At 42.3% G+C, this 14123-nt stretch overlaps 1 protein-coding gene across 2 annotated transcripts in view; it reads left to right on the top strand.

The window, feature by feature from the left end:
- LOC115337259 (cuticle collagen 2-like) overlaps nt 1-14123 on the top strand; it is a 142101-nt gene that overhangs the window by 106421 nt on the left and 21557 nt on the right. The window contains exon 2 of one of the 2 annotated variants that reach the window (XM_030005400.2): nt 9373-9460. The exons of the other annotated variant lie outside the window; for it this stretch is intronic. Coding sequence (XP_029861260.1) covers nt 9373-9405 — 33 coding nt within the window. The 3' untranslated portion in view covers nt 9406-9460. Of the gene's footprint in view, nt 1-9372; nt 9461-14123 lie in introns of those variants that run through there. 2 annotated transcript variants of the gene reach the window in all.

Below are 14123 nucleotides of genomic sequence, written 5' to 3'. Positions count from 1 at the left end.
AGACTTGGGGTTGTTCAGCCTGGAGAAGAGAAGGCTCCTTACAGCAGCCTTGCAGTACCTAAAGGAGGCCTACAAGAAAGCCCGAGAGGGACTTTTTACAAGGGTGTATAGTGATAGGACAAGGGGTAATGGCTTTAAACTGATAGAGGGTAGATTTAGATTAGAGGTAAGGAAGAAGTTCTTCACTGTGATGGTGGTGAGGCACTGAAACAGGTTGCCCAGAGAGGCTGTGGATTCCCCATCGCTGGAAGTGTTCAAGGCCAGGTTGGATGGGGCTTTGAGCAACCTGGTGTAGTGGAAGGTGTCCTGCTTATGGCAGGGGGGTTGGAACTAAATGATCTTTAAGGTCCCTTCCAACGCAAACCATTCTATGATTCTATGATTTTTAATATAGTCAGGTTTAATTTTGTGCTGTTAAAACAGTGAAGGCATGGTCAGACATAGGAAAGCCTAATTGGTAGGACATTCAGCAAGAAGGGGGTAATGTGCATTGTCTGCTCTCAGGTTTATGTCTGTATTTCACATTACACAATTGACATGGGTTTAATTCAGCTTCTTTGGGCATTGATCCCAGGCTTGTGGGATTCTTAGGAAAGTCAGCAAAGGTGCTCACTTTCGCTGACTTTTGGTGAACAAGAGATTGTGTCAGAAGGCATTGAGCTGTTGCCTGCTTGGGTGACATGACTGTTTTGCCAGCAAGGGCTCTGCTCCCCTGGTGTGCAAAGCCAGTGCACCAAATGCATCTTGTCTATGTATGAGGGACAGTTGTTACTATAAGCAGCAAAGCAGCAGGATTGAACATAGCCGGAAGAACACATTCATTATAGTCTGAGTTCTTGTGTATAACTGAGCAGTGCAGCTCAAAGATGGGCGAGAGAAACTCTCCTCTCAGCCTTTCACAGAGCAAGGGCTGTATCAGAATTAAAATGTGAGGTAGGGTCTTTCCTAAGTGAATGAGTAGAGATACAACTGCCAACATCTACCGGAAACTCATACAGATGCAATCACTGTTTTTACATTAGGGAATTGTAGTCCTTAAGTTGTGTTATGAGGAGGAAACATGGCACCTTGTATTGGCATTGCATCTAGAGGAAGTGGCAAGGGAAGAGAGATCCATGCAGACGTGACATTGCAGCTAAGACAGTGCTATGGGAACCAGGTTAACAGGGAAAGCCTCTTGTGGAAATCAGGCAGCATTTCATTCCAGAACAGCAGTTCCCAATATGCAATTTTTTTGGCCACTGGAGGCCCAGAAAGTCTTTTATGGGTAGTCTGCAAAGGGCTTTCAGCTGTGGATGTTTGTGATGGAACCAGCAGATCATTAGTTTCACAGTCTCTTCCACGCTCCCTGGGACTGGAACAAATTACAACTTGAACTGACCAGCCAGCTTGGAGCCCTCAGTCAGCAGATGATGTCAGTCAGCAAAGTCCTGTATTATATATAACAGACCCTGGACACAACTTAACACATTTCCAAGAAATAAAAAAATTCTTGTCTAGAAGTCCAAGGCTGACTTATCTGCCTGATAGGATGCCTGAGCATCCTTTAAAAGGAATATTCAGAAATCCTGGTATAGAGGGTTGGGCGGAGCAAGTGCATGCTAAGGTGGAAAGGAAAGCTCAGGCTGAATACTGCCATGTTACAAAATGTTTGTTTGGGGCTACCAGGATAAAAAAGTTCCAACTGACCAATCTTAAAAAGATAAAGACAGCCATAATTTTACATGGTGGGCCTGTTGTGTAGAATTTGCACTGTCAATCAGAAAAAGCCTTTTCGCTCTGTGCTCATTGCCCAGGACAGAGGACAAATGAACCAGAGATACCATGGCAGTTGAAGCTAGTTAGTGACATTTGTCCACAGTATTTCCTATCATCTTATTGATGTCCTGACTACTGCACACTTGCTCATGTGTTTGCCTGAGGCTTCTCTGTGTGGTTATCTTTGTGCCTGACTGATGGCTCGGGACCACATGTCTCATAATCAGGTGTTGCCAATCTGGAGTTAGCGTATACAATAAGCTGTGACTGAGTCCACTCAGGTCCAGGAGTATCATGAGCACAGGCCATTTTTCCATAGTAGCAGTCAATGTAAGATGTCAGGAAGCAGGAGAGGTTTGATTCCTACACTTCCATCCCAAGGCAAGGAACACTGAGGTGACTAAAACTGTCTAGGATCTGCCAGATTTTTGCTTAGCCATTCTCAGCTGAGACACAGTGGCTTGTGTGAGTGCTTTGATTCACAGCTGAGCAGAACAGGGTCACTTCAGTTGCCTGTTGATTTGAAACTGTTCCACTTTCTTCTGAAGTGGGCTGAGTGCTCATATGGCAGTTATTTCGTCTTAGCTGGGACTCGGCAATGGACAGCTGGAACATAACTTAGACAGCTGAGCTGTCTTGCAAGTGAGCCTGTGGTTTGCCACTGCACGTGAGCACCTTACAATTAACATAGCAGTTGAACAGAGAGCTTAGATACTCTTCCCAGGCCTGGCAAGCTTTTGGTTCCCTGGGAGGTGAGAACTTTCTGAGGTGCCTGAAAACATGACCTGGCTCAAGGCAAGAGGTTTGAGTGGTGAATAGTCAGTGGGTCTGATGTCTGGCCTCCTCCCAGACTAGTGTGAACGTGCCTTTATTAGTGGGGTTTGATAGGAATCCAGCCCCGTGTCTGCTCTCTGGTGTGACTCCACAGACTCTCTAGTCTGAAAAGTTCAGCTGCAGAAAAGCAGACTGGGTAAAAGTGGTGGGCAGGTGCTGACCTATCAGTGGACAACGTTCTTGCTGTGTTCCCAGGCTCTTTTCTTTGTCCTGCCAGGTACACATGTCTGTGACAAGCAAAATAAACTATACGGATAGTCAGAATATGAGTGGCTAATTCACACCTAATTGCTATGTTTAAAACTACAACATGGCTCAGGACATGCAGACTCTGGTAGTCTGGGGTCGTGGTCATGTTTCTCTTTGTTTCAGTTACAGCACATGGTATCCTAATTCTACAGTTAGAAAGGAGGCAGGAGATCATGCTATGTTGCCCAATGTACATGAATTTTTATGCCATAAATGTTTCCAATTGCAACACTGAATGTCTTCCATCCCTGTCCTCCTAGCTCTTGCAAGAAATCTGGAAATATCTGCAGTAAAACTATTCATGCCCAGTGCTGTCCTAAGCCACCGACAGCCTTACTGTTGTGAACAGAACTCCAAGGCACAAGGGGATGAGCACACTAGGCAGAGACACCTTTGCGGACAAGGGATCCCCTCTTGAAGGTGGTCTGGGGGTGCCTTTCAAAATGTGGTGGAGGAACGTCAGTTTTCTGGTTCTAAATGCTGCACTGCTATTTTCTATCATTGGTAAAAGCAGATTCATTTTTACCCTAGAGGGTGGGCTTCCATTATTTTATTTGTAACAGTTCATATGCTGCACAGAGTTTTATTTTTAACATGTGTTCCCTGGTATATCAATCAGAATGAATTACACGCCTTTAAAAAGTCATTTGACCCAGTACAGGATATTTCTTTTTATACTAGCTATTTGGAAATGTTAAGACTCAAATGACCATGAGTATACTTTGAAGTGAACACTGGCCTAATGATCAATTGCTGAAATTGGCACCTTGGTTGTTTTTGCTTTAGTTGTCTGCTTGAGGTCTCTATAACACACAAGTTGATTGGTTTACAGCTTGGAGGTTATCTTTGACATCTAAAGGGGCAAAGTACTTCATTTTCTACTCTTCCCAATTGGGGTTTGGAAGTAGAGTAGCTCTCAGTCTTGAGAGTCTCCAAAATTTCCCTATCTGACAAATTGGATTACAGCAATTTTGATTCAAACAACCAGGACAGATATTTTGGTCTTGTGCAGACAATGAATCATGGAGGAGTCTCCAAAGCACCAAGGTTGTAGGTTATTTGCCACACAGTATCACCAGTAGGTTGCACTAGAAGTTGATGTAAAGGAAAAATCTAGTGAGTTTGAGTGTCTCCATACTAGACTGGCTAACATGAGGCACCAGTAAGGCTGCTATTTTCAGGCAACACCTTAAGCCCTGGAAATCAGACCTCTTTTTGGAGTCTCAAGGCACCTACAGTCATTAGTCACTTAAAAAAAATCCCGACTCTTGTTTGGATAAGGCTTAAAGGATACTGCAGGGTTATTTTCTTTCCTGCTCCCTGCTCTCGGAATACAATATGCTCTGAGGAGCTTAATCTTATGGAAAAGCAAGGCGTTTGCTGGGTTGCAGTTCATTGCTCAGACAATTCATACAAACCTTTTCAGGGAGCCAAGAAGGAATTTTACCTCCCCCAAATATTTTTGCCCTTTTGCTAAGGACATGTGCAGATCTTGCCTATGTTTGTACAAGAAGAGATAAGACACACATGCCTCACTGTGAAATACACATTGAGGAACTTGGGGTGTGATTTATTTCTGGAATATATAACACCATATTCCACAAGCTATATCCATTATCTCATGCTCTGAGATGATGGTTACCTGTGCACATCAAAAAGATTAATCAATAAACCTTTATTTGGAAAGCAGCAGGGGAGCCGCATATAGCAGTTTTGTGAATGTATCAGAAAAGCCAATTTTGTGGCAAATACAAGAGATCTCTCCAAAATAGCAGCAACAAAACCTTTCCATTTTACACATGGCTACGTTCCTTAGGATATGCCCAAACTGCTTGAGATAACATGAGGATGTGTCTAAATTTCTGGCAAGTTAGCAGTGTCAGAAAACCACCACAAATCCTTCTCCATGAGGTCTGAAGCCCAAAATAAAACCTGAAGAGGCCATAAAAGAAAGGGGTGGCTCCACCTGGTGTGAGATAGCAGGAGGGAATGCAAATTATTATCTACAGTAGTATGAGAGGTTTTAACTTTCTGCTAAAGCTTCTGGAGTTTATTGGTATTGCCAACAACCACTTTAGTTTTTCTGTGACTGTGATGCATTGTGTCCTTGGCAACTGTTAAGGAAAAAGGACTCATGACTCACTTGAAAGCGCTGGTGAAGGGCTCTGTTAGAGGAAGAGACTTTCTACTATACACTAATGCTGGAATTTTTGGAGGGGAGTTTTGCGGACCTGCTTGCCTTCTCCACTTCCTGGGCTTAGTGTGTCTCTGGAGGAAGAAGGTCATCATACTGATGTAAAAAAAGAGGCCTGATCTGATGCTGATGTGGCCAACTTGGGCAAAGCCAGAAGTTTGAATCACTGGAACTCATTTCCTCAAGTTGTCATAGAAGCAAAATAAACTTCATGATCTGAAACAATTGTATTAGTTGAGATTATATAGAAATTTTAAAAGGGAAGTAGGGTCTCATATGTCAATGAAGTGCCACTCCTTAAATAGATAAGGAAGAAGCTTTTCCTGTGATTGGGTCTCTGTAGAATGGAGTTCTTGCACTCGAATGGTGGCTCTGGTCACCATTGGAAACAAAATGTGAGCAGGATGATTCACAGAGGCAAAACCTTTCCCCATGTGTTGCACTGCTGTGTATACATAGGCTATACAAGATGTAGCGGTGGTTTGGTTTTGTTGTACAAAACCTTTGTGCGGGACCCAGCTACCTAACACCAGGCCAAAGCCCCGGAAATCTTTAATTTAGCAGTCTCCAAAAAATAGGGGAAATGATTCTCAGGTTTCAAACTTTCTGAACTGCTCTTTGACTGTTAATTGACTTTGGTGGGACTAAAACCAGGCACTCAAAAATTTTGCTGAATAAGGGTCTTAGGAATGTTAAACTACCAGCTGGTTCTAATTTGAATTACTGTCTTAGTCAGTCACTCAAGTAATTCTGGCACATCTAAAAGGTGTCCTTGCTCGAGTAAGCTTTCTCTTTCTTCTGAGTAGCCTCTGTTTCTGAGTCCTCCTCCACAATTTAATCTGTTCTTCAAGCAGCAGTATTAGCACAAGAATGAAGAGCACTCTGCCCTTGTCAAGACTGAACTCTATAATTTTCCTCCCTTCCTGAATCATCTGTTGGAAGGATGCAAATCTAGGAAGTTATTTTTAAAATATTATCTCTGTGATGGAATATGGCATCTTTGATGTGGGTGACCCATTCAAAAAATACATTCTGCTGGTAAATTTTAAGCCTCTCATTAAAGTTTAATCGTGACTTCGTGATATAGATGTCAATACACTTTAGTTTAACTTAAATGTCATAGACGGTTTAGAGTTAGAAAAGTAGCTGATATTTCAATGGTCACATGTAACTGTTCTGGAAGAATAAAGCTCCAATATTTTATTCTGCTACTGTGCAAGGCTATGGTGTAACTTCTGGGTCCTGTTCCCTGAAACTCTGCATGTACCATGGGGCCAGCTCAGGAAAGAGACATTCCCTCATGATGTCTATGCCTTGTTCTGTTGCTACTGTGGTGAAAATCCTATGTGATTCTTTCTGAGTTTGTTTTAATTTTTGTGTCTTGTGAGCTTTCATATATTCCTGAAATATTCGGAAGGCAATGAAATAGATGGAATTTGTTCTTGGTTTAGATGAAGCTATTCAGAGGACAAGGTATAGGAGAGATGAAGCTTGCCTCTAGCAGTTATCCTGAAATGTGTCTTAAAAAATCATAGCACATCATAGATCCACGATCTTTAATAAATTCATTATGACCATATATGAGCTCCTGCTTAGCACATGGCACAGAATTTAACGAATCCCTTTTTGTCTAAAGCATGCAACTTCTGTTTCAATTCAGGTGTACATGTCTAAAGGACCCTGGTGAAAAACTTCAAGTAGCATAGAATTCACTATTCCTACCCAAATTGTTCAGAGGGTTAATTACAACTGCTATTTTGGCTAAACTTCCATAGTCAATTCTGAAGAGATATTTTTGTGTTATTAGATATGTGCAAACAGTAGGCTGAGGAAACCATGGTTGAATTTCCAATACTGTGTGGTCTTTCCTGAGTTGCCTGACCTGACAGGCTGTTTTGAAGCCACCTTTTCAGTTTCACTCAGTAAATCCTCTAGGTGAAATAGATGGTTACAATTCATTACTAGGCTAACTTCAGACAAGTAAATGGAACTGCACTATGAATAAATTTTACCCATTGTTTAGTTTTTAAAAACTTTACTCTTCTTTTGATTGAGCACAAAGTTCGCAAGGTTGCGGCAGCTCCGTGAAGTGTAGAGGCCAAGATCTCTTACATATTCAAGTGCCAAGGATCCTGCAGGTGGGAGACAGCTTAATAATATATATGTTTTCCAAAAATCCATTTGTTAACTCGTTTATCATCAGTTGATCTCTACTCCAATTTGACTGAGTCTTAGCTGAAACTCTTTCCTAATGTTCCCTTATCTCCATCAGCTTTGGACTTTTAGCCTATGTGGCCAAATTTAAACAGAGAGGCTGTCATGGCTCGAAGGGAAAATAGTTTCATTAGTAGATTAAGTTAACATGCTAGAGTAGGAGGAAGCTGTCATTTTATTTTGTATTTTTAATTTATAGCCACATCCCCAAGAACAAAACCTAGGTTTCACCAATAAACTCAACTGGGTTACATGTGTAAGCAGTTAAAAAAGAATGCTGGACTTTGGCAGCACATCTGTCCTAAATAGTCAAGCAACAGTCTGGGAGTTGCTTTTTATTCCTTTCACTACAAAACCTTTATTATCAGAGTCTAAAAAAAAAAAAAAAAAAACCCTGAAAAAAACCCCCAGACCTAAAAAAGCAATGTTCAAATTTTTTACCTTTATAAATGAGTTAAACTTCTATTGTGATTTGTGGTCCCAAAAGCCCGAGGAACTGCCAGAATATAAATCACTTTAAACCTCCTTTTCCCTCCGGTCACAGTGACAGCATGGTTTCCACAAAGTCACCTCCAAATGCACCATTTGAAGTAAAACTGTGTTCACCAGATACTTGGGTATTGGGAGTTGCCCTACAGAATTTCAAGCAAATGATGGTCCTTTTTTTTGCCGATAAGTTTATTATTTTTATGTACTTAGAAGAATAAAATATGCTTGATCCTGGGATAAGAATGAATTGACTAGTGTAACCTAAGCATCCACACTGAAAGACAGAAGTTCAGTGAAATCAGATTGCATTTCTTTTGTCCTTTCTTACTCCAGTGGATTTTAATTGACCCAAATCTGTGCAAGCTGCAATGTATTCTGATGGATTTTTAATGAAAAAATAGGTTTTTATGAAGACATATGATAATTCTGTTTGGATTACTGCTAATGCTTGATAGTTAATGCTTTCTATTTCTATTAATCTTTCTAGTGTTTTTATAATATGTCTTTTCTAATGCTGACTTTGATTGTGCAGCCCAGTAAGGAGGAGTTACAATAGGAAATTTCTATAGTTTGGGGCATGGGACATTGTACTTTTCATACGATTTTAGAAACTTTTATCCACAAAAGTAAAAGCAAATTACATTGACAATTATGAAAAAATGAGCACTCAAATCATATGGAAATAATTCACTGAAATATGTATTAAAATATTAATAAACTTGAGCCAACTCCATATAAAAGCTGGTTTAAGGCCTGACTGACCTCTCTGTGTCTCCCTGTGCCACCTCACCAGTTTTCCTTTCTGACTGCCTAGTCCCAGGTGTGCCACCAGGGAACAGGAGTGGTGTTTCAGAGGCTCCTCAATCCTATGTGTTGTTAAAGCCAGTTTTTAGTACAGGGATCTGAATATTGCAAGTGCTTACATCAAAGCAGCGTGTTGGGTCCCGGGGTTGGAAGATGAATTAGAAGGAAATGACTGTGCATTTACCCCATCCTTTGTGAAAAATGCAGAAGGTTGTCACTGTGCTTCCCACGAGGTGGGTGAAGCCAGGTATTCTTTGGAATGGAGCAAAACTGTTTAAAAGGCCAATACCTTTAGAGCATGAATGCTGAAGGCACGTGTGAGACAACAGTTACCTCTGTGCTTTTAGCTCCACTAAGTAGAACTTTAAAGGCTTTGGCTTTGATGGATACTGACTTTAATGAAGGTTTCCCTCTAACAGGTGTTCTGTGTTAGGGATGTCTTGGAAAGGACTGTCACTAAAATCTCAATAACATGCTGTAAAGACCTGGGTGCAATTTCCTAACATCTGATAGCAGCCACCTGATCTCTAGCTACTGCTGATCATTTGATTTGTCCTCACTGAGACAACTTTTATCATTGACATCTCTAACATTTCTTCTCAAGACTGAATACTTTGCAGGCTGCATCAACCAGCAAGTAGTTTAAGGGCAGATACTTGCCATTACATAGCAGGTATAATGTCTTTCAAGCCTCTACAGGCTCTACTTGTGCTCAGCATCAAACAAATCAGGCTCAGTTATGTGTATTGCTACAAGTACATGAACATTCTTGGACAGGATGCTTAACAGGACTGTATTTGTCAACGGGTTCTGTCTCTTTTTTGTTTTAGTTACAAGTTTGCAACATCTGCTTGTCTAGATAAACATTCAGGCTGCTTCTGCTTCATCTGCCGGGCCTCTACTGCCACCCACCGTGGGTTGTGGAGGAGAAGCTCCAGCTATGTGGTCAGCTGGAAGTCTTTTGTATCCGTTATCCAGACACATTGCAAAATGAATCACCAAATGATGTTATTTACTCAGTATGTAGAATTTTGCAATGGAAGAATTGTTTTTCTATCAACAAGTAAATCTTCAAATCTTCTAAAGGGCTATTTGCTTTCAGAGGGGTTGCTGGATAATACTGGTTAAATCCTGTAGAAACAGAATTTGAAACATGCTAAACTGAGCTTGAATGATGATCTCTGGAAATACAGAGTAACTGGGACCAGCTTTTTCTTACACTAGTCTCTGAAATAGTATAGGCGTCTTTGAAAATGTCATCCTGTGTTAGACTCCCATCAGTTGTCCCTGCTACATGGAGAGCTGATGTAAGTCACCGCTCTTTGCTGTGATGGGACCCAGGACTTTCCAACTCAAACCATCACATTTGGGTAATGACTTAAAATCATTCATGTCTGATAGTACTTCAGCAATTACATTAGTTACTTATAATTAACTCAGTTGTTGATCCCAGTCAGTTCCTCAAAAGCAGCACCTTCTTTGTTACTGGTGGGATGCTGCCTGCACCCAGCAGAGGCAGGAGGCAGCTGTCACCCTGCCTGCAGTGAGCTTGGGGCTGGGCTGCTGCACCACTCCAGTGGGCACTGCTCTCGTGAGCAGGTCTCTTCAGAGCTGTTCTCACGGCAGCTTTCCCAAACAGTAAATTCCTCTGATATAAAACAGTGCCATGCAAATTTTAGTGTCTTATGTCACTAGTACATGCCAAAACAGTGTTAGTGATGAATCAGTTAACAAAGTTCTTCACCCTGTCCTTTTAGTGTCCCATCTTCCATGTAATGTTTGGTTATATGGGCTTTTTAAAAGCTCCAGTGGTAACTCTCATGAGCAAAGACTTGTGTGCAGCCTTAGATATGTGTAGGCAAGAGGTCACCGACATGCTGGGAAAATCTGCTGTCTCTTCACAGAGGGCAGTCCAAAAATAGTATCCTAACTGGCCTGTATTAACTCTTTAATGTCCTTACACCTTCTCTTGTGCATGTGGTTGGACTGCCTATTTCAAGTGAGCGGACATCCTGCTTTCCGTTTGCACTTCAGAAAAGCGTGATCTTTTGCCTAATGGATTTTAGCATGTTTAGTCATGCATTGAAGTGCAACACTTGATAACGAGCCATCACAGATGCTACTGGGGGAGGACAGGCTCTGAAATATTCATGCTCTAAGTTCAAACACCCTCATCACAGTAAGCTGTGGTCAGAGTCCTCCAGCGCCCAGAAACAAGACAAGGAGGGGAGAGCAAAGAGGTGTGTCTGTTTCCCTCTCCCAGAGGACTGCTGGGTAAAGGATGGGCCTTTGGGCAATCTCTCTTGCCCTCCTAATGTCCTGCACACCCATAGGTAGGAGTGAGGAACAGCAGTACAGCTGCACACCACGAAGGTCCTGCTGGGAGGTGACAGTACACAACAAACAGCCTGTTGAGGTTGGCTCAGCTCCACGCTTTGACTGGGGTTCACTTTAGGCAAATGTGACCCTCGAGTCAGGGAAAGGATCTGTTGCAGGCCGTGCAGGGCAGGAGTGTCACACTGCAGGCTTTGATCAGGACAATCAGCAGGCACTTGGTTCTGCCCCGAGGTGCCTTGCTGGGCTGCTCTGCAAATGGTAAATGGCTTCACTGAGGGCTAGTCCTAGGGGAAATTGTCCAAATAAAGTGGACCCAATCTAAACCCCAAGGCTGTGCTACATCTAGCTGATGGTTCATGTTTCTGGCACCGCTGATGGCCCATACCTGTGGTCAGCCTGTCTTTCACTCTCAGTATGAAAGTATTTTCCCATCAAAGACGCCTTCAGCAGCACCTGCTTTTCAGCTGATACAGTTTGGAGAAAACAAAACCTTTTTCCCCTGCCTGCTTTGAGGGTACAAGAGAAACGCCGAGCTCTACTATAAGTTATGTCATTTTAGATATGTTGCATAGATTTCTGGCTGCTTCCTCTTGTGAAACTCCTCCATTTGGCATTAGAATGACATAGGGCTGGGAGGGTCAAATTTCTTCTTGGTGAGAGCAGGAACTTTGATTTGTAGGTGAAGAAGGTAGTAAAATCAAAGTATTATAAGGTAAAATTAAGATCACAGATGAAACTTTTCTGACATAAGTTGTGGGGAGAGTTTACCAGTCATCCTAGCTGTATTCCCTTCAGCCTCTACAGCACAAAGCAAGAAAAGAGGCATGATCCACAAGGAAAGGACATGATCACACATTTCTCAGCTTGCTGCTAACAACAGTTTTATTAAACAACAGATACATCTTGCAGCACAAGGCATTACTCTGCATGCTGAACTGAGAGTATGAAGGTCACTTATGTGAAAAATGCATGGTAAATACTTATTGATAAGTTGCAGGCGACCACAGAGAAGAGTGAAAAGCTTTATGTGCTACTAGCATAAAACAGAGTTTTTAATCCAGTGACAGCATTAACTCTTTTGAAACCCCTCAGGGTCAATCCTGTAAGTGTGTCCTCATATGCCCAGGATTCATGTGTCTCTCTCCATCTGGCTCTTCTCTCAAAACAGTTTTATGTTGTTCTACTGACTGCAGTGCATATACCTCCCTCAGATCTCTGTGAAAGTAGAACTGAGTCAAGGGACTTCAAGATGAACTTAATAAAGTTTTGAGTGAGACCAGGTGACAGGAAAGCATTTGAAAATGATTATTTTAAAGGGAGTTAGGGAAGAAGTTTGGGCAAAGAGGAAGACATTAGCAGGGCAGTGAAAAATGAATAATTGTTTTGAGGATCCAGAATTAAGTCAGTATAGAGAAAGGAAAAATCACATCCTTAAAAATGATGCAGAGCATAAAAGCAAGTGCTTGTGGTTTACAGGTTCTAGGTAGGTAAAGGGGAGAAGGGAAGTGATTTATCTAGGATTGCTAGTGGACTACTAGCTGTGATCATTGAAAATGGGCTACTATTGATCATTTTAAAAGCTGGATGGGCTTTTTGGGTATGTGTTAACCCAGAGATTGACTCCGTATGAGTGGTATGTGAGTGACATTTTGCTGATTCCAATCCTAGCTGTGTGTGTGACATGGTGTCTCACTGCATTGTTACCTTTGGTGCACTGTAGCTGTTTGCTCTGGATTAAAATGTGGCTTGGAGCTTATGGAGAGTTTAAGACCTGTGATACAACAAGACAGCAGGAAATGGAAAGGGGCCATAAAAGCCAGTGGAATCTGTGTTATATTGGTCTAACATAGCCGGGAAGATCTACTGATACAGATCTACTGTACTGTGTCCGCATGTATAGATAGGGGATGCTGAGCTCCAATGTTTAAAAGAAAAGGCTTTTTGTCCCAATAAGGAACCACCCAAATGCTGCCGAAGAGCCAAAATCTTTTGTTCTCTCCTGGCTGAAACTCACTTTTTGGGTTTTGAGGGATGAGCCCAAAGGGCCAGATCACCAGCTATAGCATTGCTATCTTGCCTGTGGTTGGGCAGAGTTGGCATCACCAGGTGGGGGTGATCAAACCCTGAGGAGCAGAGGATGTGGGCTTTGATGTGGTGGAGAAGGGCACCAGATCTGTCCTTCCTTGAGAATCAGACCACCACAAGTCTAAGCAAGAGTTGTCTTTCAACCAGCTGGGTTATTAATTGATGATAGGTAGTTGGGTGTGCTGTTTGGATTTCTCCTCCCTTTCTTTAGCTATCTGATTTTAATGAAGGGTTGCTCATCCTCTACCAGCCCTTTGGTGCCCATCAGCACATTCCTATCTTCCAGATGGTAAGGAGCCCCTCACAACTGTTATATTTCACTCTCTTTGGGGAGTTCTTCTTTTCCTCAAGAGAGAGCACATCCCAGTCCTACAAAGAAATGGTGGTACATAGGAGATTAGCACAGGGCCATCACAGTGCCACAGGAATGATCCTTATGTTTGTTCATCCTTTTTGTAATAAAACAAATTCTATTTGACTTTTGTAGCAGTGGTGCTTGCGTTCTCATTGCCTCCCACTTTAGCATAGCAATTCTTGGTCGGGTACAGCATCAGGTTGCAGCGGGGTTAGTGTGTGGTAGCAAGAATGATGCTGGGGGGCCTGAAGGAGGGAGAGCATTGCTCTAATTTTAAATCACTGAACTGGCAGCTTCATCTTAGATCAGCTTACCCAGATTCAAAGGATATCACTATGATCTATTTAACTGAAATTAACCTCTACTGATATGAGGCAATTACATTCCAAAATCAGCGACGAACTTCTGCTAATCAGTGCCCATTTGACACTGTCCCTAGGTTTAAGAGCATTACTTTCAAGCTGTGAGAACAGGTTTTTAAACCCAGCTTTGGGACTTCCTGAGTTCCAAACAACTTGTGGGCAGCTGAGTGTGTGTTGCACAGTTTTTAATAGAACATATTCTGCCATGAGATGGTTTTGCAGAGCAGGCTGAGCCTGGCTTGTGACTGAGCTCACCTGGCTCCTGAGCACTCTTGTCCTCAGGAGGGAAGAGTAAGGTAGGAAGCCTCCTTGTGTGTCCTTCTCCTGTGTGCAGTGAGGTCACCCACCTCCCACAATCTCTTCCCTGTGTAGTGCTAGCACTAACATAGCCTCCACAGTCCTGCTCTAAAAGAAGGCAGGAAGAGACTGGGAGAGGCCAGTG

Source organism: Aquila chrysaetos, chromosome Z, assembly GCF_900496995.4.
Source record: "Aquila chrysaetos chrysaetos chromosome Z, bAquChr1.4, whole genome shotgun sequence".
Classification (NCBI taxonomy): domain Eukaryota; kingdom Metazoa; phylum Chordata; class Aves; order Accipitriformes; family Accipitridae; genus Aquila; species Aquila chrysaetos.
The sequence above is the reverse complement of the archived record's forward strand: the minus strand, read 5'-3'. Positions and strand labels throughout refer to the sequence as shown.